Source organism: Penicillium coprophilum (genome assembly GCF_028826855.1).
Source record: "Penicillium coprophilum strain IBT 35676 chromosome Unknown utg000002l_segment0_segment1, whole genome shotgun sequence".
NCBI classification, from domain to species: domain Eukaryota; kingdom Fungi; phylum Ascomycota; class Eurotiomycetes; order Eurotiales; family Aspergillaceae; genus Penicillium; species Penicillium coprophilum.
The window spans coordinates 3,127,978-3,150,364 of NW_026622722.1; the positions used below are offsets into that span (position 1 = coordinate 3,127,978).

Consider the following 22,387-nt stretch of genomic DNA (forward strand, 5'->3'; position numbering starts at 1 on the left):
GAGAAATCTATAATTAGGAAATTTATGTAAAGTTAGTCTAGCTTAATACTAATGGCTTTCTGATCCCCGGAGCCAATGTTCTATATGCTATCTCTATCTTCCCCCAGTCAGTCGACTGTAGCAGTAAAACTCAATCTCGTCCACCTCGTCGTATTGAGAGGGAATTTCAATGCTGTCCTGCACCGCCGTAAAACCCGCCGACGTCATCAAGTCAAAAAATACCGTTTCGCTGTCATGGCGTCTCTTCAAAGCCACCAAGATAATTGCCAGCGGGGAGGTCCGAACCAATCGATCGAGTGTAGAGACTAGCGCTGGCAAGCTGTCTGCATTGTATGTACAATCGGAGACAAGAATGAGCTCAATGGGTCGGGAGCAAAGCTCATCCGGTGGGTCATCCCAGTCAAGGTTTTGATAGTGAAGACTGGACATAGTTGCGAGTTGGGTGGCATTAATATTGCGTGTTACTATGTCCTCAACCTCTGGGAGGTCCGTGAGGATGACCGAACAGTTAGGAAGCATTGTTGCCAATGAAATTCCTACTATTCCACATCCGGCCCCCAGCTCAACTACCTGAAGAGGCTCATCGCGGTTGATGGATAGGACACGTTCCAAAGCTGGTATTTGAGGCTCAGTGCCTTTCTTGCTGTCATTACGGGCCGACTTCTTTACATTATCACATATCATGTGAAGATATGTAACTGTTGCGAGCCCCGCATCCCTGTGGACATTCCTTTAGAATCTTGACAGAGAAACAGAGGTTCAGTAGGAGGGTGAACTTACCATATGTGCCGAGCAATGCTATTCCCTGTCTCTTCCCATATTTGTATGGGAACTTTTTCACGGCCACTATATTGGATCTGCCGTTGAACCAGCTTCTCCGCTGGAGTGGACTGAGGCCCAAATGAGGCACTTGTTGCGCCAACCACTAATGGTATGGGGGGATACTGGGGTATAGAGTACCCTGGTGGGTTTGGCACTTGAACCGTCAACACCATAGACTGCTGAACCAGATTGGATGGGAGAGGTCCCAGGGTAATAGCAAGTTCTCGATCACTGGCGTTCCATTTCGCTTTTTTCTCAATCAAAACATGAGAAGAATGGTTGCGGACTATCACCTTCAAATCAACATCTTCGGCGAAAAAAGAATCGCCTAGATCAGTGGTGATGCAGATAAGGGCGGAGAGGTAGGGGGACCCTTTCTGCTGCTGGATCCTGGGTGTTTTCAGGAATCGAACATAGTACACCATCTTGGAGATACAGAACACAATGCTTTCTCCAAGTTCCATGCCTCTCCCTCCTGAACGCATCTTCATCAACCCAAATTTCCCCCAGAAATTACCCGCGCTGACTAAGCAAGGAATGACATCGCGAGGTCGGATTCGTATCGACTTCACTTGCCTCTGCCCAACCCTGTAACTTTTCCGATGTCGCCAGCGGCAGCTGGTGGAGCGAATCAGACGATATCCATCTTAAGTAGCGTCTATCGTTGACGCTGTTGCCCAAGATGATGCGACCGCGCGACCCCCGCATCCGACAAAGGATCAATCAGATCTCCCATAACATTGAGACTGCCAACGAAACCGCTCAAGAAGGGCTTTATACTTTCTCCCACAACTACATCTCCCCGTGTTTTGAATCCATTGGGAACTGCCTGACTGCATGTACAGCACCGTGCCTCCCGAGCCGAGAAGACCACCTAAGGCGGCGACGAAGGGGCCAAGCCGAAGCCAACTTTGATTTTTACGATGACTGGGCCAACGACGAAGAAGATGATGGCTTAATTGGGTGGAGTACAGGTGAACTCGACCGCCTCCTTGCTGGCAGCGGGCTGGCGCGCGGAGCTGCTGACCAGCCGCGTCGGCCCCGGAGGATGAGCTACGGGACGCGCAACACTAGGCGAAGGAGCACCGCTCTCATGCCGGACAATCGCGATGACCCAACCGTAATTCCCAGCTCTTCCCTCCTTGGCTTCCTCGAGCGCTTTCCGTGGAGACTTGGTGCTAGGGGAGTCAAGTATCGGCCTTCGGCTGCTGATCTCCAAGAACATCCTGGCGCCCGGCGCTATGCGCACGAAAATGAGCCGCTAATGGAAGCTGCGGACGATGATGGAGAGCAATTTTCCCCCGCCCCTAATATGAGGAATCGCAGTGCCACGCAATCTTCCCGCGGAACAGACAATTCACTTAGCTCGCGCGGAGATCTATTCCCTAGTGATGAGGAGGAAGATGCAGTGCCACTTGACGATGAGTTTGCACTTGCTTTTGGGCGCCGGGGAACGGGCCTGGAATCAGATGATCAGTCGGGGACAAAGTCTGAGCTTATACAGTCTGCATCCGCGTCCAGTCTCGGTGCCACATCTGTAAAAAAGACCAAGCGGAAGAAGAAACGGTCCCCAAAGCGATCGGCTAGTGCTCAAAGTGTCGACACACCATCATTAACAGACTTGAAGACAGAAGAGCAGCGCGCGGCATTAGAAGAGGAAGCGGATATTGAGAGGCGACGGCTTGCTGCCCACGAGCTGGCTTTAAGCCGAGGCCTTGATGCGGGAGGCGGTGATAAGGTATGACACATTGCATGTTTTAGCCTCAGCGATGAAGAAACTAACCAATTTACTTGTTTAGCCTGCTGCAGCACCCACTAACTCAAGTCTGCGGTCACAACAATTTAATCATATCCCGAGAAGGACATTCAGCGAGTCATCAAGCCGCCGGATGTCCGACAACCAAACCGAGCCCTTCCCATCTCTATCTATGTCGCCTTCGTCTTTGGCCATGGATTCTCCCGGCTTGTCCAAATCCTCGCCAGGGGCTATGTCTCCCCATGAGCTTGGTGATAACACGACTTCTCTCGATTGATCAAGCTAATATGTCCCCACGCGCATTGCTGCAATTTGCTTTAAGTGGTTATTGAGGACCTCTGCCATCGATCACCTATTTTTGTATGATATTAGCGACTTTGTTACACTATACCCCCATGAATTCGAGAGTTTCAAGAGTGCCAGAACTTCCCGAGCGCTTTTCAAATTGAAAACATGATGAAAACATGAAAAATCCTAATTGATCTTGAACACTTTTGACCCTCTAAGCCCACGACGTGATAATTGTCATGTGGGTATTACCCTCCATCAACTCTTGCTCTATGAGCATTTCACCCGTTTTCTGCTACACTGTCCCCAACACCCATCAACACAGCCTGATCATGCTGCCCGTACCGCTTCAACTTTAGGACCTCAAGTCTTTGACTTCTTACACCAAACTGCCTGAGCCTCCCTCGACAAATTCTTCGGTTCCTGGTTCCCCTGTCCACCAGCCTCATCTTTGATGCCTCTCGTTTCACTGACCCCAGCATCAGTGTGACTCCTGCTGATTTTTCTAAGCATGTTCCACACCTGCTCATCGTGACGCTCCAAATCCCAAGGCGGAACAAACCGCTCGATGCTTCGCGAGGGATTGTCGTACTGGAAGATCTTCAACTTGGCACCAATTGCAAGAATTCCATAGATAGGCGATGCATCTTCTGCAAAGTTATGATACCGAAACGTAAGATACAGCTGTAGCTCTCCCTGTCCATCTTCCCACTGATCATCATTCTGCCTATCAGCGCGTTGGTAGTATACCACGAGAACTGGATTCTGGTGGCCGTCTTTCAAATGTGAAATTTGAAGCTCGACCCAATCTGGACATCCACGCACAGCGCTGTGGGCATATAGGTGAATGGAAAAGCCTTGTGTTGATGGGAATCGCAGATTCAGGATTGCATTCCAAGTGGCGATACCGTCGGCTTCCACGTTGTCGTTACGGAGAGCTCTGATGAGCCATTTGATGGTGGGAACGCAAGTGTACTGAGATATAGGAACTATGTTAGATGAGGCGAGGTGGAGGCAGGTAACCATAGTTCACTCACGTTGCCGGACATGGCTCTGAATATCGAGATTTATTTCTGATGCAATATACCTATGTAGTACTGTGTCAAAAATCAAATAGAATGGGATATTCATAGGTGGCTAGATAGAAGGAGGCTCTTTAAGCTAGGCTTGATTTTTCCCTGTGTACCTTACACCATTGTTCCGACATCTAGTATTACGGTATTGACCGTTCATGTCTACAACAGAGAGGAAATTTTGCTGTGACAAACTTGAGTAAGATGAAACACAATGTCCTAGAATGCAACTTTAGCATCCTGCCTTGTATTACAGCCGCTGGGGAAGAATGCAATCAAAAGCGCTCCCTGAACCATCATTCAAGCTATGATTACTGCCAGGACCGGGGTCTAAATCAAAGATATTGGTTGCTTGGGAGCAGATGAGGTTTTGTAAGAGCTAATGTAGAGAGTGGGCTATAAAGTTCTAACATAAGTCTTATAAAAGAGATGAACATTGCAACTGCCTCTGAGTTTTCAACTATGCGATGAGCTCATTGAGATAGACTATGGTATTCCGCCCTAGCATCCATCCAGTTAAAATTATGAATGTCTTCGTTGCCGCGTTCCTCTTCCACTGCACTGCGGACTCTGTGGGTTAGACCCAGTAGAACCATCCCAAGGCCACTTCAAGAAAGAAAGATCTCGATGGTACGTCTCCTATCTATATGGCAGCTTGGCTCGGGGTTGTAGAGGCGGTTCTGGTAATATCGGAAAGGAGTCACTCATCGAATCGGATTCGCGAATATCGTGCACCAGTTGTATACAACATCGGACGAGAGATTTCAAAACTCGCGCCTGTATCTCCAGTATGAGGAGACCCTCTCCAGGAGGGTATTATTCGTCGGCCGATGGAATATTGGACATGATTTGTTTGACCACAGCTCATATCAAGGCGTCATTTTGATGCTATAACATACAGCACTGCTGGCTCTGGCTTTCCGCACAGGGGGGCGGCTTTGTCGTCTTGAATATAAGAGCTGTAAATGAACAGGGGCGAGATTGCCTGACAAAGACTAAAAGTGGAAAGAAAGGAGGAGGATTCAAAGAATACACAGGGAATTCTACCAAAGGCCTCATATATATATATATCCTCAAATGAGCAGTTTGCCAGAACTACTTTGTTTCCTGACAACCATTTGCATCGCTAGAAGCACAAAGAACACCTCAAAATGTGAGACCAAGCAAGCAGCGGATTGTTATAATCTTGTAGGCTTACAGTGAAGAAGAGAAAATTCCTTCTTTACCATTATATTGCGTATACTACTCACATTACGCCAAAGAGATCTGAAAATTGCTTATAGAGTCTGACACATCCGCATTATTATGTAGTTTGATTTTGCTACGATCACTATACAATCGCTATAGAGCTCCACATTCGCGTCAACCGTGTCTCTTTGATTATTCTGGGGAATTCTTATTGATCAGGGGTTTGTAGATGCAACCCTCATCAAAAGCTATATCATGAAGCTCTTTTCGTGTGACCGTGGCTTTATATGTCCTTATGAAGCAATATGACACTCTACTTTGAGTAAGATCTCTTCTTCTTGTACTCCATACGTAGATGCCACTGTATCGGCTAGGGGAAAAAAAGAGGATTGAAATCATTCTGGAAGAAAATAACACTAATTAAATGGTTAGTTATCTATCGATGGGCCTGACATATCAGGCGATCGAAATGACTCCATAAACATGCCTCTCTCCAACGTTAATCTTAGATCCTGACCTTCAACTAATGAGGTTCTGCTTCAAGTTCAACTGGGATAGTCACCTACGGAGATCGGACGTGGACAAGAGCCAAGGGGAAATTGCGGGATATCCACACGCCCCACGCGGGGCATCCTCAGCACGGAACGCGAATGTCTTTGCAATTTGCCTCAAAGATGAGAGACTGAAGTACATAGCCAAGCTCTACGAGATCCAAATTCTACAGGAGTACTCAGTCACATCACAGGCTTTGCTCCGCACCCGACCTCGACCCTCCACTCCGACATGGCCAAGGCTGAGTCCGATCTCAGATCCATCCTCGATGGCGGCTTCGATCCTCAGAAGTTCCCCTGGTACGAACCTGAGCTGATTGAGGCTCCCGAGCCTGCGAAGACCCTGCTCGAGAAGTACAGCAAAATCCCACCTGACCAGGTGGTGAACCATGTAAAGAAAGTGGTGAGTCCTTCCCATCCATGGTGGGAGTGTCTAAATTAATCACTATGGAATGACACAGAGAGATCGAGCATTTGCTGTGGTAAGTGTCGATCTTATTTTACCCACAATCTGTCCGATCACCTTGTACCTCGAAGAGCTCGCGGATTCCATCCCCGTCAGGCCCAATTGGCAGCTCTCAAATCTTCGAACAACTGGAAGACGACTACTATTGACCAAACATGCTAACCAATCTCCTCAGTTCCCGTACCCTTGTATTGGATCATTCCGGTTCCTGGACTTGAGCATCCCACAATCACCACTATACCCCGAGGTCCTTGACAGGCTGAAGTCTGGCCAGAAACTGCTCGATGTTGGATGTGCAGTGGGGCAAGAGTTGCGTCAACTGGTAAGGCAGCTCATATAAAGCCTAGAGCAATGAAAGCCAATCTAACGTGATCAGGTATTCGATGGGGTCCCTTCTGAGAACCTGTATGCTTCAGACCTGCGGCAAGACTTCTACGACATTGGATACGACCTTTTCAACGACCATGATCATCTCAAAGCCCAGTTCATAGTAGCAGACGTATTCGACGACAACTCCGATCTAGTGAAGAACCTGACCAACAAAATTGATATTATCAACGCAGCTTCCTTTTTCCATCTTTTCAATTGGAACCAGCAGCTCCTTGTTGCGAAGCGGCTTATCGGATTACTCCAGGATAAGCCCGGCTCTCTTTTGATAGGACGACAGATCGGTCTAGTGAATCCCCCTCCGCCGGAAGATAAGGAGGCCGCTGGTAAGCACTATCGTCATGATCCTGCTACGTGGGAAAAGTTCTGGGAGCAGGTGGGTTCTGAAACGGAAACGAAATGGGAGGTTGAGACCAGGATGGAGAAGTGGGCCGGGGCGGATAAGATGATGAAAGATTACCACGAGGGGATGGACACTTTCAAACTGAGATTTTGTGTTCGGAGGCTGTGTGGTGGTTCCTTTCATCGACTGTGATTTGAAGTGTAAAGGGCATATTTCTAGATTACATCAAGCAATGATTCTTCATGCACTACTAAATCCTCTTCCGGGTTGATGATAATGAACCGAGGATCCGCTTGAATAAGCGAAGTTTGCCTAAGTGCAGCACTACTGTGAATTTGGCTCAAAGTGTTGGGATGCAGTTGCTAGAATGGTAGAGTCGTACTGGAAAGGTGGGAGTCCAGAATGTAAATGATGCACTGCAGGCACCTTTTGAATCTGTGGTAGCTGCGTCGATTCATCGAATAGCCATGGCGGGTTTGCAAGAGACATTATCTCCTGGTCAAAGATAGTCCACGAGTCGTCTGCGCTTGGGCCTGGGAACGCTAATGCCACGCTTGTGTCTGGGGGAGTATGCATGGCTTGCATACTAGACTCGAGCCTGTGGAATAGAACAGTATGAATGCTTGCAGCGGAACGGTTTCTTCGTTCTAAGCTTTGGAGGTGTGCTTGAATGAGATGTAGGTCTGGAATAGAGAATTAGAATGAGGTTGATGCTTCTACTTTCTGGGAGTTGAATATGTCATACCATCTTGGTGCGTCATGCCATCTTCAACGCCTTGGAGGAGTAATACGGCCGCCCATGTAATCATCTAAATTGTTAGAAAGAGAAATACTGGTTCTGGGACTGAACTTACAACCAAGTCCCAATTGGACCATATGCTGGCATCATCTTGTCTCAGCCTCAGCACCGCCCGAGCCGAAACGAGTAATTCGTGTCGCTCAAATGAACTGATGTTCGCAGGACTGAGATCAAATCCGCGAGCAGGATGATATATCGAAAGCACATATAACTTGTGCAGGTGATACTGGAGCAAAATAACAATACCTTGTCGATCAGATGGAGTGGGCTCTAACAAAAGTCAGCTCCGGAACTTGCATCATCGCTCATGGACACTCACGGGATAAGCCATTATATTGTACCAACCAGTCATCAAGTTTTCGTGCCCAATGCCGGATGACCTGCAAGTCGCTTTCAGTAAATGGGGACCGAGCTGTAGGCACGATGTCGGCATCATCTGCATTGATAGAAGACCATATGCTCGGTAGTCCACGGCCGACAAAGTGACTTAATCCATAGTGCATCATTTCGGCAAGGCCTTGAAAAGCATTTCGTTGGTGGCCATCCAGCCGCTGAATGTTTGGAGTTGCAGCATGTCGTGGGAGGAGTGGGTAGGACATATGCATTGAGGCGTGCTCGATATCAATGACCTGAACCAAACAAATGTAAACAAATCGTCCGAATCCCGGGTTTGGGAGGTGTTTCTACCTGAAGACCGGAGAACAAGCCACGCCAGTCTTGCAAAGTGGAAGTCATATCTACTGGACAATGATCAAGCCAGAGGCGATATGCCATTGCAATCCATGAACCTGTAGCAGCAATGTACGCCTCGCAGCTCAAACTAGCCATGATCAACCCAAGGATATCATGAAAGGCTTTCTCTCTTTTGGATTGTGGGGAGAGATTTTGGTCTTCGCTCTTCTGCTCTAACACTTGCAGGGAACTTGGGCGCAGAGACGGAGTCACAATCTCAGCGATAGCACTATACATAGCGGCAAAATACCCCGAGTCCAACGATGCCAGCCCAGAAGATGGATGGTGCAGAGCAGATATGTAAAGCACAGAAGCAAGCAGGACAGGAGTCGGAGAAGCGAACGCGCCATGGTCTGTTAGGAAGTGAAGAAGTGGGAGATCTTTCAAGAAGCTGTGATTTTATTAGACATCGTCCTTCATGGTGATTTAGCCAGTACATACGAGCTCCATAGCTGCTGAACAATGGATCGCGACCAGACACTATCATCTGGAGCCGGACGAGTAATGACTCGTAAATGCGCAAGCGCTGCCCATACACCACGTAGTGTCACAACTTCCGTTTCTTCTTCGAGACTTACCTCTCGAGACAAACTAGTTTCGTCTTCGGGGTCTTGTAGGTCCTGGGAGTCATCAGTGATACCCAGCGCAGCCTCGATTCTGGCCAGCCGGTCCAGAATTGACTGATGGTCTGGGATCGCTGGCAAAGATGCAAAAGCCGGGTCTTGCTGCATCTCCATTATCTCATACACTGCAGATGCCTAAATAAAATGTCAGCTCGGCGTCCGGGTGATCATATCCACTATGATAATTTGCGCACATTAGCCCGGGGCTTGAAGATACAGGCTGTTCGAGTGTGACGGCAACGGCGACATGGAGGAGGCCCGGATACTTCGCATTTCATCTAGGTGATGTAAGTTATCTCCTGGTTACTAGAACATCATAGAGCAGCTGTGTTTAATACCTTCAGTCGTCGGCAATTTACTAAGACTGGTTAGCTTCTCTCCACAATAGGCCGTATTGGGACTCACCACAGGCCTTGGTCGGCTTAGGGCCGACCATGGCGCCCGTTCTCTTCATAACTACTCGGAGTAACTTTCCATGGCTTTCATGACCTCTTGGTGGTGATCAACACAATTGGAGAGAGTAAGCTGACTTCGGAGTCCATCGGGGGCAATTATCAGGGGGGAGGAATTATCGTTTCTCCGCTTTTCACGCAGTTAGCTGTGGCGCTTCAATCCCAACTTATTGTACGAAGTACTCTGAGTGTTCCCTGTAAAATCAAATAGAAAGACTTATATTATTTCTACGTTTCTATAAAATATTCATGTTCCCTCGTTTTTAGTCCGTCCTGTGTAGACTTATGGATCCAGGACGGGTCTGAAAAACGGAGAAGAGAAGTGTACCTAACGGTTCACATTCTCTTTATTCTTGCGCGAGCATCCTGATGGGAATGCGACATCTTTCAATCAAAGGTAGTGACTGATTGAAGATGTGATTAGCTCGGTGCCGAAGCACGTGAATATCTTCAGCGCGGGTTGCAAGGCAGAACAAACGTTCAAAAACACAGAGAATGGAGATGTATGCAAATGGGATATACACGGATATATGTACAAGATAGGATGCGATAGAGTGTCATGCAGGGGGATTGGGGGTAGATAGAAATACACGGCAAGGTAAAGTAGTGATACAATTCCCCCAAATAAGGCTCATGCCTAGTTCAGGAGAAGGTGTGGAGAGAATGAAAGAGAAAAGGCGACCGCTGGACGATGATCTGTTGCTTTTGCTTAAGCGGCGGCATCCATGGAAAGCTTGCGCAGCTCCCATTCTGAATCAGCCCAGTCCTTCTTCTCACCCAGAACGCAAGTCGCCTGCCGCGAGCCATTCACCAGGAACTTATCAGCAGCCGCGTTGACATCCTTGGCTGTAACATCCAAGACCTGTTCTCTCCAGCGTTGATCCATTTCATGAGTAACACCGCTCATGAAGTAGCGCGCACCTTCGTCGTCGACGCTCACGGGGGCATCAAGACCTTGGAAGATGCCAAGCTTGGCTTCTTCAATCTCACGCTCGGACCAAGCACGATCTCTAGCAAAGACACCACTGTTTTTGAAAACCTTGAGGGAGTTCAGAGGGTTCGGGTCCCGGTAACTCATAAAGGTGAAGATTCCCTTGATCGGTCCATTGCTAGCACCCGCTCCGTAGGCACCTCCCTTCTCCCGGATCTCGGGGTGGAGGTAGTTGTGGGTGAGAAGTTGAGACAAGATACTGAGCGGAGCGCTGGAGGGATCAACGAACGGCACAGTCTGTGTGGCCTGGCCAGAGTAATAGACCTTATATGGCATATCATAGAAAGCCTTGTCGGCTGACTTGAAGGAGGTGGTAAGATTGGCGCTTGGGGACTGTGTTTGAGGCAATCCGGATATCCATTTTTGCAAGGTCGATTCGTTGTTACTAGCACTCTCCTTTTCACAAACCATCCGGACGCGGAGGTTTGACGAAGAGATAGCGAAGGATTGAATCAGGCGGAGCTTCTCGATCAGCTCCTGGAGACGCTCCGGAGAGGACTCTGCGTCCCGAAGCAGGTTAGCCGTAGCTTGCAGCTGTTCAAGCCCAGACTGCTGCTCTTGGACCCAGAAGCTCCGGGAAAGACTGGCAGCCGCAGCATTCACAGCGAATCGGTGACCAGTTCCCGCAATGGCATCCAAAGCCCCATTGGTGGTCATCCGGAGAAGTTCTTGGATCATTGCAGGTGCAGCAGGGCTCGTAAAGTCCGTCTCCGTAACTAGTACCGAGAGCATTTCCAGCATCTCGGGGATGTTCTTATCAAGAGCAAATCCAGAGAATTGCATGCCTTCCTTGAATTGATTCAAGTGCGTCGGGGACGACACAAGGAACGACGAGGTCGAGATCCCTCCAGTCTTCAATTTAATCAAATCTTCCCACTGTTCCATCGACCGGTTGGCAGTTCCCAAACGCATGACACAGTCGTTGAACAAGGGCATGAGCAACCGAAGTTCATCGGGTAGGTCAACGAAGTCATTGAGGGCCTGGAAATAGGTCAATCCATTGGTGGGAGCTTCACGCCAGACGACGTCGGCGCCCTCGACTTTAGACTCTCGGACAGGCTTGCGCTCCTTCTCTCGCGAGATGTCTTTGACTCTCAACGTCGGGAGGCAGCTCAGGTCAGCATTATGGGCGTCCTCTTGGATCTTGAGGAGTTGTAATTCCTCCTCTCCGAGTTTGGTGACAGCCTTCTCAACTGAGCCATGCTCTTCGATAAGCTGAGCAAGTTTCTTGTCTTTCCGTACCACCTCTTTCTCGTCCAATTCTTTGTTGAAAGTGGGAGTACCGACCATGGTAAAGGTCATACATTGGTCGTTGATGAGATATTTCTCCACTAAAGATTCGAGATAACCGGGCTTCGCATATCTCCTCTTGAACTCGTCGATGACATCATTCCAAGCCAGCTCTTTCATGGGGTCTGAGCCGTTGAGCCAAGTCGATATGGTCTTCTCCATTACACCAATTCCGAAGTTTGCAGTCTTGTGGCGCAGCGAGAGCTCCAGCTGGTGAAGGAATCCACGAACCTTCTCCTCGCTAAACCCAGCAGAAGCGGATTCCCGGAAGACGTTTTGAATCACGTTTTTGATATTTGGAGCTTCCGCTTCAGTCACACCGTTAAGTCCAACCGAGAAGATGGGAGTTCGGCTAGATGAGTCAAGACCCGTGTTTGGTGTGAAAGAAGAGCCAAGACCACTCTCAACAAGAGCTCGGTACATTGGTGAACCGTAGCCATCGAGCAGAAGCGAGGAAACAATTCCTACTGAGAAAGTTTCCACAATATCGGTTGTATCACCCATGTACCAGGAGGTAGATGTCTTGTGCTGTTTGTCTTCGCTGGCAAATGTATCGATGGGGCCAGGAACAGTCACGTTAAGAGGACCCTTGGTGAGGTCCCGAGGTAGCTTGATATCAGTATCCGCTTGTCCTTTCTGGAAGCCATCTAGGACTGCACCGATCTGCTGCAGGTGATCAACCAGAGGCATATCACCATAAGTAAGGATCTTAGAGTTGCTTGGGTGGTAGTTGCGTTTCGAAAACTCCGAGAGCTGCTTATGAGTGAGATCGGTGATGTACTCGGGGTCTCCACCCGAGTTGTTCAGCGAGGGGAAGATGCTCTCTTTGAAACGAATATAGTAGAGATAGTTTGCATCAGAAATCTGACCCTTCATCTCGTTGTAAACAACACCCTTGAACACGATATCCTCCAATGACAACTGTTTCTTAGGCTGTCCGGGAACTGACTCTCCAGCACGCGGATCCTCGGGACCCAGGCGCCATCCTTCTTGTCGGAAATCCGATTCCTTAAGAAGGGGGTGTAAAGTAGCATCGAGATAAACAGAAAGAAGATTTTGGAAATCTTGTTGGTTAGTCGTGGCAAATGGATATGTAGTATGGTCGGAAGCTGTGAAAGCATTCATGAAATTTGAGAGGGAGCGTGGAAGCATCTTAAAGAACGGGTCACGGATTGGAAATCTTAAGAAACCACGAGGTCAGCAAGGATGTAGAGATTTCCGATATCGTATTGCTCACTTTTCGCTTCCACATAGTGTAGTATGCTCCAAAATATGAGGCACACCAGTAGCATCTGGCGGGTTTGTCTTGAAGCCGATTCCAAACACATTGTTCTTATCATCTCTGGCGACATGCATGTAGTCCGCATTGGTCTTGTCATGCTTCAGCCATACTGCAGTCAGGTGAAGCTCAGGAACATGCTTCTTCTCCTGTAGAGTGAATCCGTGTAGCTTCTCACCAACCTTGGGGAAGTTATCCAAGTTGGTCACCGTCGATGCAGCTCTCAGAGTATTGCGCGGAAGGATAGTTTGCGTCGACTTTAATGAGCGTGTTGTAAGCGGGTGAGCATTCGGAACTCGCGCCGTACGAAGGCGCATCGATGAGCGCAACATAATTAAGTAGGTTGACGATAGTAGAGAATAAGCAACCCCGGAGTTGAAAATGTCCAGCCCGGCCACCCGACCGCCCAGGCTTACATCATCTATGCTAGCGTAAGCCTCACTGGCCGCCCGCTTGTCGAAGTTCTGCTCCGAAGACCAACATTTGCTCTTTACCGAACGCTACGACGAACGAACGATTCCTACATCCCAGAGCCAGTGATCTCACTCATGAGCCTTGCCTCTGGGATCTCTGCTCCGTGTGATTGATCCGTCTACATCCTGCCCTGTATCCCGCCTATCTGGCGCAAATTTTCGGCTTCCGGCCTTCGTACCAACCCTCCGTGCATCGGATCGCCAAATACGTTGTTTCTGTAATACCCCACGCAAACACTTCAAGATGTCGTCCACTTCCATGGCGAAGAAGAACAAGGGGAAGAAAGCGGCCGACCCAAACGAGACGTCCAAGCTTTTGGCAGCCAAGATCTCTCAACTGGAGCAAGATGCCGCCGGCGAGAAAGACCAAGAGGCGGAAATTGGTGCGTGACTCCCTTTGTATTCTGCGGCGGCATTTTTTCTCTTTGCTTGGTGCCGCTGGGCCACGGCGTTAGTCCGGAATATAGGGTCACTAACTTGGGATTTTGATATACAGAGCGCGAGGTCAAGAAGGCAACTCGTGACCTCAACCAGCTTTTGAGCAATATCGAGTCTCCTATGACGAAACTTGAAACCGTTCATAAGAAATATACCGAGCTATTGGCGGATATGAAAAAGTTGGATCGTGATTATTCTAAGAGCAAGAAGCGCGCAGATCAGTTGCAAAAAGACCAAGACAAGGGCAAGTCTGATCTTAACAAGACTATCACAATGAAGGACAAGCTGGAGAAGCTGTGTCGAGAGCTTACGAAAGAGAACAAAAAGGTCAAGGTAGGTTCATTAACACGCGCCTTGAGGCGATTGCGACAAACACCGCGCAGGGCTTGCCAGCTAAATATTTGGTAGGATGAAAATAAGAAGCTGGAGGACACAGAGAAGAAAGCGCGATTGATTGTCAACGAACGTCTCGACTCGCTTCTCTATGACATCCAAGACGTCATGGCTGCCAAAGGGAACCCTCGTAGCGAGAAGGTGGATGTTGATCTGGACGAAGCGTATGATGTCAATCTCCTTCTATTCTACGGGCTTTGGGTTTGCTAACCTGAGTGGTTTAGACTCCGTGCCAAGCTTAAGACCATCAGCGAGCAGTTCGACACGCGCGACCTACATTACAGGGGCCTCCTACGTGGCAAAGACTCCGAGATTCAAAGTCTCGCCTCCAAGTTCGAAGAGCAGCGCCGTGCTGGTGAGGTTGAAGCGAACCGAAGCCGAGCTTTGACCTCCCAGGTTTCCACTTTCTCGCATACCGAAGCCGAATTGCGTAGCCAACTCAACATCTACGTGGAGAAGTTCAAACAGGTACAGAAGGGTTCCCATAACCCCTCTCATTCCCCGGTCGCTGACGAAGACCTTCAGGTCGAGGACACTTTGAACAACAGCAACGATCTTTTCCTTACCTTCCGCAAGGAGATGGAAGAAATGTCCAAGAAAACCAAGCGCCTGGAGAAGGAGAATCATACCCTCAACCGGAAGCACGAGCAAACTAACCGCAATATCCTGGAAATGGCAGAGGAACGGACTCGGAACCATGAAGAACTTGAAAGATGGCGACGGAAGTGCCACCACCTTGAAGCCCTCTGCCGGCGTATGCAAGCCCAGGGCCGAGGTGAAGGACTTGCTCTGGCGGAAGGCGATGATCATTTAGAGGGTGACGATGAAGGCACTGAAAGCGAGTACGATGATGATTATGAAGATGATGAGGAGGATATCAGTGATGACGAAGATCTTGAGCCACCTCCAACCCGGGTCGACCAACCTTCAGAGAAGCCTGTCTTCGGTCCAACTCCGCCCCCGAATCTTTTGGAGGCTCGAGCAAATGGCAATGCTGCGGGAGTCAATGGCTTGGTTTTCTAAGATTATTCCAATTTATTTGATGTGGATTTTGATTGAAACAACTTGGTTACCCTCGTTAATGACGTTTTTCTTCGACTTTCTGCTTTTCTCCCTAGGCAAATGCCATACTTTGTGGCTTACATAGATGCTAATATTCGGGTTCAATTTGAAAGTAGAAGTTCTGGTGCCATACATTTTTGTTTGTCTCACGATATTCCTCTTTGGTTGATGCAAGTCTTATTGGTCTCAGGTGTTTTTGTACAAGTACATGGCATGGCATGCTCAGAAAAAGAAAGAAAAAAAACTTGCCAGGCTTTATCGCACTAGTGTCAGGACCAGGTGATGAACCGCATCTCGTCCAGCTTCACGTCTATAACATCTATAGTTTACTTGCCGGTCCTGTTGGGGTGATATATGAGCCTCCAACTTTGAGCACCTCGACAGCCTGCTGAACCATTTCCTTCACAATGATCTCAGCTGGTTTAATCTCTTTAACATTGGCTGAGACATCACCCATGAGGAACGGCACATCGACATCCTTCTCGTTCTCCAAATCGTGCATCATGGGCACAACACCCTTAGCAGTCAGTGCGGCGATATCAGCAGGCCGTGCTTCCCACTCCTTAATATAATCATTGGGCAGCATGCGCAACGGTCGACCAGAGATAACAAGCGTGCGCTTGGTCTCACCAAACTGTGCCCCAACAACCGCCTCCTTGTGCAAGCGACTAGCACTGCTCTCATCCGAGGCCACAAACCGGGTGCCTACCCAAACACCTGCAGCACCATACATCAATGACGCTGCCAGACTGCGGCCATCGTTGATACCGCCGGCTGCAACGACAAGTGCCGGTTGGCCAGTCAGTGGACTCTTATAGTTCCGCGCAACATCCACAATAGCAGGTACAAGAACAGAGAACGGCACTTCGCCGGTATGCCCACCGCCCTCGCCACCCTGCGCGCAGACAATATCGACTCCCGCTTTGAACGCCTTCTCGGCGTGCTTTGGCGCGCCGACCATATTCATGATTAAGATACCGGCCTCGTGGAGTCGCTTGATGGTCTTCGCTGGCGGAATGCCGACGGCGGAGACGAAGAGCTTGGCGCCGTGTGAGATAGTCACCTCGATCAATTCGTCCAGCTGCCCGTGTGTGTAGTCATGATTTGTTGCACGTGCTGAGCCTCCGACTTGTGGAAGAGCGAGATCCACGCCGAAGGGGAGCGAAGGGTCCCGCAAGAGTGACTTGAGCTCTGTGAGCATTTCTGATAGCTGTGCTGGTGTATATCCTAATCCGCCGACTGTACCTAGGCCGCCAGCATTAGACACTGCTGCTGCTAGTGGAGCTCCAGATGCGCGGGCCATGCCAGCTAACAGGACTGGGTGTTGGATCTTGAGGAGAGAGCATAATGGTGTTTGGAGAGACATGTTGGATTATGGAGATGGTAGATTGTAAGTAGAATTGAAAAGATTGCCATGTCTCTGAATACTGTGCCTATGGTTATATAGACCATGAGAATCAATGTGCGATATAAAATGCGGGGAAGCTATAAGCCATGGACCGAGGCAGCTGATAGCCGATCTACATGCAGGTCCGACTACTCTGCTACTCCGTACATACATGTATGCATTCTATGTATGTCTTATGAATACATCTCGAGTATATAGCCATTTTCGGCACCGAGCTCACTGGAGTCGGCTTAATGGGAATCGTAGAACTTGATTACTTGAATTATTGTCTTTCTACTTTCATTTAAGATTCAAGCACTGACTATATAAGACGAAAAGAATATTAAAAAAAACCCCGTAATCAAGTATGAGATGATAGTAAATTTCAGTTCAATCATTTCCAGATTAAAATCATTTTGACCAGTTGCCATGAAATCCCAAAACGGGAATGTAATTGAACGCGCTAACTGACGCGTGGGCGCGTCAAACACACACCTTTGCATCACCACCCCAACCATTCCCCGAAACATAAGATCTCAGCATTATTCCGGACAATATGGCACCGGATGCTGAAGATTACACTTTCTTGTGTCCTCCCAGGTAATACCTCTTGATTCACTCTGTTTCCATTCAGGCTGCTACGGACTGGGGGCTTTCGCTGACCATTGCTCTTTTCATCGATAGCAAGGAGGATCAGGAACAGGAACCAGTTTACCGCGCACCCTCTCATTACAACCCTCATCACACTTTCCATCTACCAGCCGGCGCAGGACGACACTATCAGCAGCAATATGGCGACCTATACTTTTTGCGACTCGCAAAGTTGAAGCCCACCGTCGAAAAAGTTGCGAAAGATGCGTGGGATGGACTTATTGTAAGATGAATTCGTCCTTGGGGTATCTTCCACCCTCAGCTACAGATTTCTGACACCTACTTGCAAATTTAGATTGCTGGAGAGAAGGTGCGACGTGTTGATCGAGTACTCGATGTCCGACAAGGCGAGCTGTGCTGGGTCGCCGGTACCGTATACATGGATTTGCCCATGAAGCCGAATATTTTGGACGACCTCAGCAAAGAGGTCAGTTAATTGGCCTTGCTCCTGCTTCTTCTGCCACTGACAATCCACAGAACTTCACCTCTGCTCCACCTCCCCGCCGCACCTACACTGATCCTTCCAACCCATCTTTGACTCAAATTATGATGGAAGATGAGTCCGGCCGCTTACGGCTCACTGGGAACTTCTTGCAGTCTACACAACTGGCGACTGGTGCCATTATTGCAGCTTTGGGAACCGAAAATGCGAATGGAGATTTCGAGGTTATTGATATCAAACTCCCGGATCTGGCTCCCCAGCCTCAACGATGGGAGGGCAAGTCTCCAGAAAATGGAGTTGCAGTTTCTGGAAAGGAACATGGCAAAATAGCCTTCGTCAGTGGCCTGGGAATCACAGGAACATCGAGTGACACGCTTGCTTTGGAGCTATTGACAGATTATCTTCTGGGCTACACAGGATTCTCGGGAGATGAAGACAACAGCCCATCCTTAAGTTCCTCTAAAATCACCCGTTTGGTCATCGCAGGTAACTCACTTGGAGCCAGCGTAGTTGGCGATGTGGCATCAACAAACTCTGGCACTGATGAGGCAACAAAAGCACACCCGAAAAAGTATGGTTATGACGCCTCTGCATACAATCCCGCGCCTATCACAGAGCTCGATAACTTCTTGGCGGAGATCTTGCCCAGCATCCCTGTCACGCTCATGCCGGGCGAAAAGGATCCCGCGAACTTTTCTCTCCCCCAGCAGGGGATCCATCGTACTATGTTCCCTCAAGCAAGGGTATATTCCGCACCTCCGCCCAGAGGAGATGACAAGCCCGAGGCGGGCTGGTTTGACAGCGTCACGAACCCCTGGGACGGGGACGTAGAAGGCTGGCGACTGTGGGGATGCAGTGGTCAGAATGTTGACGATGTTCTGCGGTATATCAGTATTGAGGGCGGCGATAGCAGCCCAGATCAGGAGTCCGATTCCGATGCTCGGATGCGAATCATGGAAGCCATGCTCCGTTGGCGCTGTGGTGTTCCCACTGCGCCAGACACAATTTGTATGTTTGGACACCCGAATCCTCGAAGAATGACTGCTGACAATACTCTCCAGGGTCATATCCTTTCCAGTCCGATGATCCATATGTCATTGAGTCCTGTCCGCATATCTTTTTCGCTGGTAACCAACCTCAGTTCAAAACTGCCACGATTCAGGGTGACGTTTCTCTCCGCCTAGACGGGGACACTGAGATGATTGGTGCTGCTGATGGCTCTGATGCACCCCGTGTTCGGCTGCTGGCACTTCCCAAATTCAACGAAACCGGGGAGTTGATTTTGGTCGATACCGAGACGCTAGAGGTTGAGGTGGTCCGGTTTGGAGTTTTCAAGGGTCAGGAAGAACAAAAATGAATTGATAGAGCTATCAACCCATCAATGGTACTAATGAAATAACCATCTTGTCAAACCTCCTGTATATTGATATATCTATAAAACCGCATGGCCGCTCAGACAAATCGTATACAACCCGAGTGGCTCCACGCGCCAAGACCCACAATTGGAAGAATCCATCCCACTCACTTCTTCTGCTTTATATCCATCAAGGCACTAATAGACGTCGAATGAGCATTTCTCCAAACCCATATATCCCAGCTCAACAATTCTGAACCGGTCACACTGAAAGGGATAACTTTCTGATCATCTATCCATAATGCTACTCAATGCCAACATAGGTACGCTACTCTATGCCCATACCCACATATATACTTTCCCCCAGACATCGAGACTATAAGAAAAAATACAGAATAAGCTGATTTCATTTTCCGAGAGATAGCCCTTTGCTCCTCAAAGGCCCTTTTGGTCCCGTATTCATCATGGCATGTACCCCGATACCATGAATGGATGAAAGACCCGGTAAGCAAACAGAATCAATTAGATCATAGTTATTATTGACCACATTTCTTACAAACTCCAGGAAATTCAAGAAGCAACAGCCTCAGAACCCTTAACTCTAGAAGAAGAATACTCGATGCAACGCAGTTGGCGCCAAGACGCAGACAAACTAACCTTCATCGTCTGTCGGGCGATCACAACAGGCTCCGAAGATGAAGTTCCCAGCCAGACAGAGCTGCAAGCAGAAAGTGACTCGCCGGCTACTATGGTTGGTGACATCAACCTTTTTCTGCGCATTGACGATGGCGAGGAGGGCGACAGCCCGCCGCAGATAGTTGGCGAGATCGAGCTCATGATCGCTGAGAAGGTCAATCAGCGACGCGGGTTTGGACGTGCTGCGCTACTTATGTTTATGCGGTATATCATACAGAACCAGGGGGCTATTCTGGATGAGTTTGTTGGTGGTGGTGACGTTGATGTTGAGACTGTACGGAAGTTGCGGACTGGTGTAGAGACGGCGGCGTCGTCGGAGGGGTTGACGCTTGAGTGTCTCAGTGTTAAAATTGGACAGACAAATTTGAGGAGCTTGGCTTTGTTTGAGGGGATTGGCTTTGAGAGGGTTTCTGCTGAGCCGAATTTCTTTGGGGAGTTCGAGTTGCGCAAGACGGATTTGAGTCTAGGTGGTGTTGATGCGGCGCTTGAGGGGGCGAAAGTGCGAGGGTTTATTACTTTGCCTTATGAGAGAACAGAATAGTGTTGATTTCTCGGTAGTTTATGAGATTTCTGGTTATTTCGGATCGTAGTTGTCAAATGAACAGACATAGCATTGCACAAAACTCGAACAACAAATGAAGCATCCAAAGTCACGTCTCTTCAAAGTACCCTCTACCCGAAATTTTACTTGTAACATTGAATCAGGCATACAAAGCCGGTCCCGGGATAGGATACTCAGTCAGGGTAGAGTAAATATCAAACAAGATCCCGGGATCAGTGTTGGTATACAACTCCACACCAAGTGTGCCATCAGGTACATCGCTTCCACCACCAGTAACCTCCAAATTGAAGCACTGTGGATAGTTCTGGGCACCATTCTTATTGCCAGCAGAGTGCAGACCAATAATCTCATGGCGCATGACATAGTTACCGGCAGCGATAGTAGCAGGAATCCTCACAGTCCATTTGCTTCCAGCAGCAATGAGATCATCGCTGGCCCATGTCCCCGGAGAAGTTGAGCCATCAATAAGACCGTCTTCCTCGATTTTGAAGAATTCCAGCGTGGCCTTGTCGACTGTGCTGCAGTCCCCGTTACACGAGGCGAGGTATGTGATCAGAGGACCGTGGTGCGACTCTGGCCAGGTCGTCCATTGGATGTCAATGTCAGAGCCAGCAGTGACAGTGGCACTCAAAGCTGCGTTGACTCCATCTCGGTGGCAGATTATGTTCGGATCTTGGTATTCGGTGCCGTCTTCGAACCCGAGGTCGGTTGCCGTTGTTGCCCACCCGACGCTGTCGGGAACATCATCCATGTACGCGTATTTGTCAACGAGGTAGCCAGTGTAGCTTATAATGGTTAGTTTGTTGTTGGTATGAAAAATTTTGGGCCTGGATTGTCTTACTTTTTGCCATCGGCTACGATGCTAGAGACGTAGGCATGCCCTGCAACAAGAGAGGCCGAGGCTAGAAGCGTAGATAGCTTTGAAAGTGTCATTTTTCTTTGCCTTTCTGATAAAGAATGCAATAGATGTTCCTGTCTTGCGAAATATATTTTTGACCGCAGCAGCTACCGTTTATATACATTCAACATCAGTCCTCGCAGAGCTCGTCTTAGTCTGGTCCTCCATGAGACCTTTCATTTAGCCGATAGTTCTGTTTCTGAAGGAGGTCCGTTCTGATCCTGGAATAGTGTCAAGCACAATTGCGTCAATCGGCATGAGTGAAGCATAGAAATGTAACATCGAATGTAAAATCAGAGGTCTACTGCAGGAACTTGTTGGTGGAAAATTACATATCAATGCCGGAATTTAGCCTTTTTATGGCCCCATTGGTCTGAATAAAAAGGCCTCCGTGTTTGAGAAGCAAAAAGATATATTATCAGGGGTCATGGGATGAGCCATTCTATACTAACATAGAGAACTAGTCAAGCCAGCCGCTTGGAAATGGACTTCACATGTATACATTTTGCGGGGTGCAGAAGCCAGGGGCACAAGTGCCAGCCCTCATGGCTAATTTCTGCAGCCAACAACGGCAATTAACGGTGATGATCCGGGGTAGCGGGCCGACAGAAATATAGAACCAGCTACAAGTTCCTTTGCAACACTTACTCTACCGTATGATATGCTTGATGCCAAGACAAGCTGCGACGTGCCAAGCAATGCGGACGGTAAGATGTATAAGAATCAAGTGCCGTGGCCTGAAGAGTAATGATCTACGGAAATGCCTAGGTACTAAGTTGATTGTGATGAACTTGGTCGACGTATTTGGTAATTTATAACTACTATACTCGAGGCGAGGAAACTTCTTAATTTCGATTGATGGTAAAGCGATGGATATATCATATTATTATATTGAGACCTAAAAATGGAAAGATAGAGTGCTATAAGATCAAGACAAAGGAATATTTTGCGAATGTCAAAAATATTGCCCTAAGCGTAAGCATGAATTAAC

At 48.6% G+C, this 22,387-nt stretch overlaps 11 protein-coding genes across 11 annotated transcripts; 5 read left to right on the forward strand and 6 right to left on the reverse strand.

The window, feature by feature from the left end:
- Window positions 1-93: 93 nt before the first annotated feature.
- Window positions 94-1,247, reverse strand: N7500_003247 (protein N-lysine methyltransferase family protein; the record flags this gene model as incomplete). The annotated part of the gene is made up of 2 exons (XM_056674393.1): window positions 94-718; window positions 781-1,247. 2 exons carry the CDS (start codon window positions 1,245-1,247, stop codon window positions 94-96), a joined length of 1,092 nt encoding a protein of 363 aa, XP_056534918.1.
- Window positions 1,248-1,504: 257 nt separating this feature from the next.
- Window positions 1,505-2,855, forward strand: N7500_003248 (uncharacterized protein; the record flags this gene model as incomplete). The annotated part of the gene is made up of 2 exons (XM_056674394.1): window positions 1,505-2,560; window positions 2,622-2,855. 2 exons carry the CDS (start codon window positions 1,505-1,507, stop codon window positions 2,853-2,855), a joined length of 1,290 nt encoding a protein of 429 aa, XP_056534919.1.
- Window positions 2,856-3,229: 374 nt separating this feature from the next.
- Window positions 3,230-3,915, reverse strand: N7500_003249 (uncharacterized protein; the record flags this gene model as incomplete). The annotated part of the gene is made up of 2 exons (XM_056674395.1): window positions 3,230-3,841; window positions 3,904-3,915. 2 exons carry the CDS (start codon window positions 3,913-3,915, stop codon window positions 3,230-3,232), a joined length of 624 nt encoding a protein of 207 aa, XP_056534920.1.
- A 1,995-nt stretch (window positions 3,916-5,910) lies between these two features.
- On the forward strand, window positions 5,911-7,066 carry N7500_003250 (uncharacterized protein; the record flags this gene model as incomplete). Its single annotated transcript, XM_056674396.1, has 3 exons — window positions 5,911-6,081; window positions 6,320-6,466; window positions 6,521-7,066. The coding sequence occupies 3 exons, from the start codon at window positions 5,911-5,913 to the stop codon at window positions 7,064-7,066; spliced, it is 864 nt and encodes a 287-aa protein (XP_056534921.1).
- Window positions 7,067-7,198: 132 nt separating this feature from the next.
- On the reverse strand, window positions 7,199-9,482 carry N7500_003251 (uncharacterized protein; the record flags this gene model as incomplete). Its single annotated transcript, XM_056674397.1, has 9 exons — window positions 7,199-7,557; window positions 7,620-7,683; window positions 7,729-7,943; window positions 7,993-8,302; window positions 8,361-8,796; window positions 8,847-9,163; window positions 9,223-9,306; window positions 9,367-9,386; window positions 9,434-9,482. 9 exons carry the CDS (start codon window positions 9,480-9,482, stop codon window positions 7,199-7,201), a joined length of 1,854 nt encoding a protein of 617 aa, XP_056534922.1.
- A 707-nt stretch (window positions 9,483-10,189) lies between these two features.
- cym1 (pitrilysin family metalloprotease cym1) lies at window positions 10,190-13,372 on the reverse strand (the record flags this gene model as incomplete). The annotated part of the gene is made up of 2 exons (XM_056674398.1): window positions 10,190-12,941; window positions 12,999-13,372. 2 exons carry the CDS (start codon window positions 13,370-13,372, stop codon window positions 10,190-10,192), a joined length of 3,126 nt encoding a protein of 1,041 aa, XP_056534923.1.
- Window positions 13,373-13,757: 385 nt separating this feature from the next.
- On the forward strand, window positions 13,758-15,367 carry N7500_003253 (taxilin; the record flags this gene model as incomplete). Its single annotated transcript, XM_056674399.1, has 4 exons — window positions 13,758-13,896; window positions 14,010-14,284; window positions 14,360-14,508; window positions 14,569-15,367. The coding sequence occupies 4 exons, from the start codon at window positions 13,758-13,760 to the stop codon at window positions 15,365-15,367; spliced, it is 1,362 nt and encodes a 453-aa protein (XP_056534924.1).
- Window positions 15,368-15,725: 358 nt separating this feature from the next.
- On the reverse strand, window positions 15,726-16,772 carry N7500_003254 (NAD(P)H-dependent flavin oxidoreductase; the record flags this gene model as incomplete). Its single annotated transcript, XM_056674400.1, has 1 exon — window positions 15,726-16,772. One exon carries the CDS (start codon window positions 16,770-16,772, stop codon window positions 15,726-15,728), a length of 1,047 nt encoding a protein of 348 aa, XP_056534925.1.
- Window positions 16,773-17,349: 577 nt separating this feature from the next.
- Window positions 17,350-19,243, forward strand: N7500_003255 (DNA-directed DNA polymerase delta subunit POL31; the record flags this gene model as incomplete). The annotated part of the gene is made up of 5 exons (XM_056674401.1): window positions 17,350-17,393; window positions 17,478-17,667; window positions 17,740-17,871; window positions 17,922-18,894; window positions 18,948-19,243. The coding sequence occupies 5 exons, from the start codon at window positions 17,350-17,352 to the stop codon at window positions 19,241-19,243; spliced, it is 1,635 nt and encodes a 544-aa protein (XP_056534926.1).
- A 298-nt stretch (window positions 19,244-19,541) lies between these two features.
- Window positions 19,542-20,477, forward strand: N7500_003256 (uncharacterized protein; the record flags this gene model as incomplete). Its single annotated transcript, XM_056674402.1, has 3 exons — window positions 19,542-19,563; window positions 19,665-19,744; window positions 19,806-20,477. The coding sequence occupies 3 exons, from the start codon at window positions 19,542-19,544 to the stop codon at window positions 20,475-20,477; spliced, it is 774 nt and encodes a 257-aa protein (XP_056534927.1).
- Window positions 20,478-20,637: 160 nt separating this feature from the next.
- Window positions 20,638-21,431, reverse strand: N7500_003257 (lytic polysaccharide monooxygenase auxiliary activity family 9 protein; the record flags this gene model as incomplete). Its single annotated transcript, XM_056674403.1, has 2 exons — window positions 20,638-21,283; window positions 21,340-21,431. 2 exons carry the CDS (start codon window positions 21,429-21,431, stop codon window positions 20,638-20,640), a joined length of 738 nt encoding a protein of 245 aa, XP_056534928.1.
- Between the last annotated feature and the right edge of the window lie 956 nt (window positions 21,432-22,387).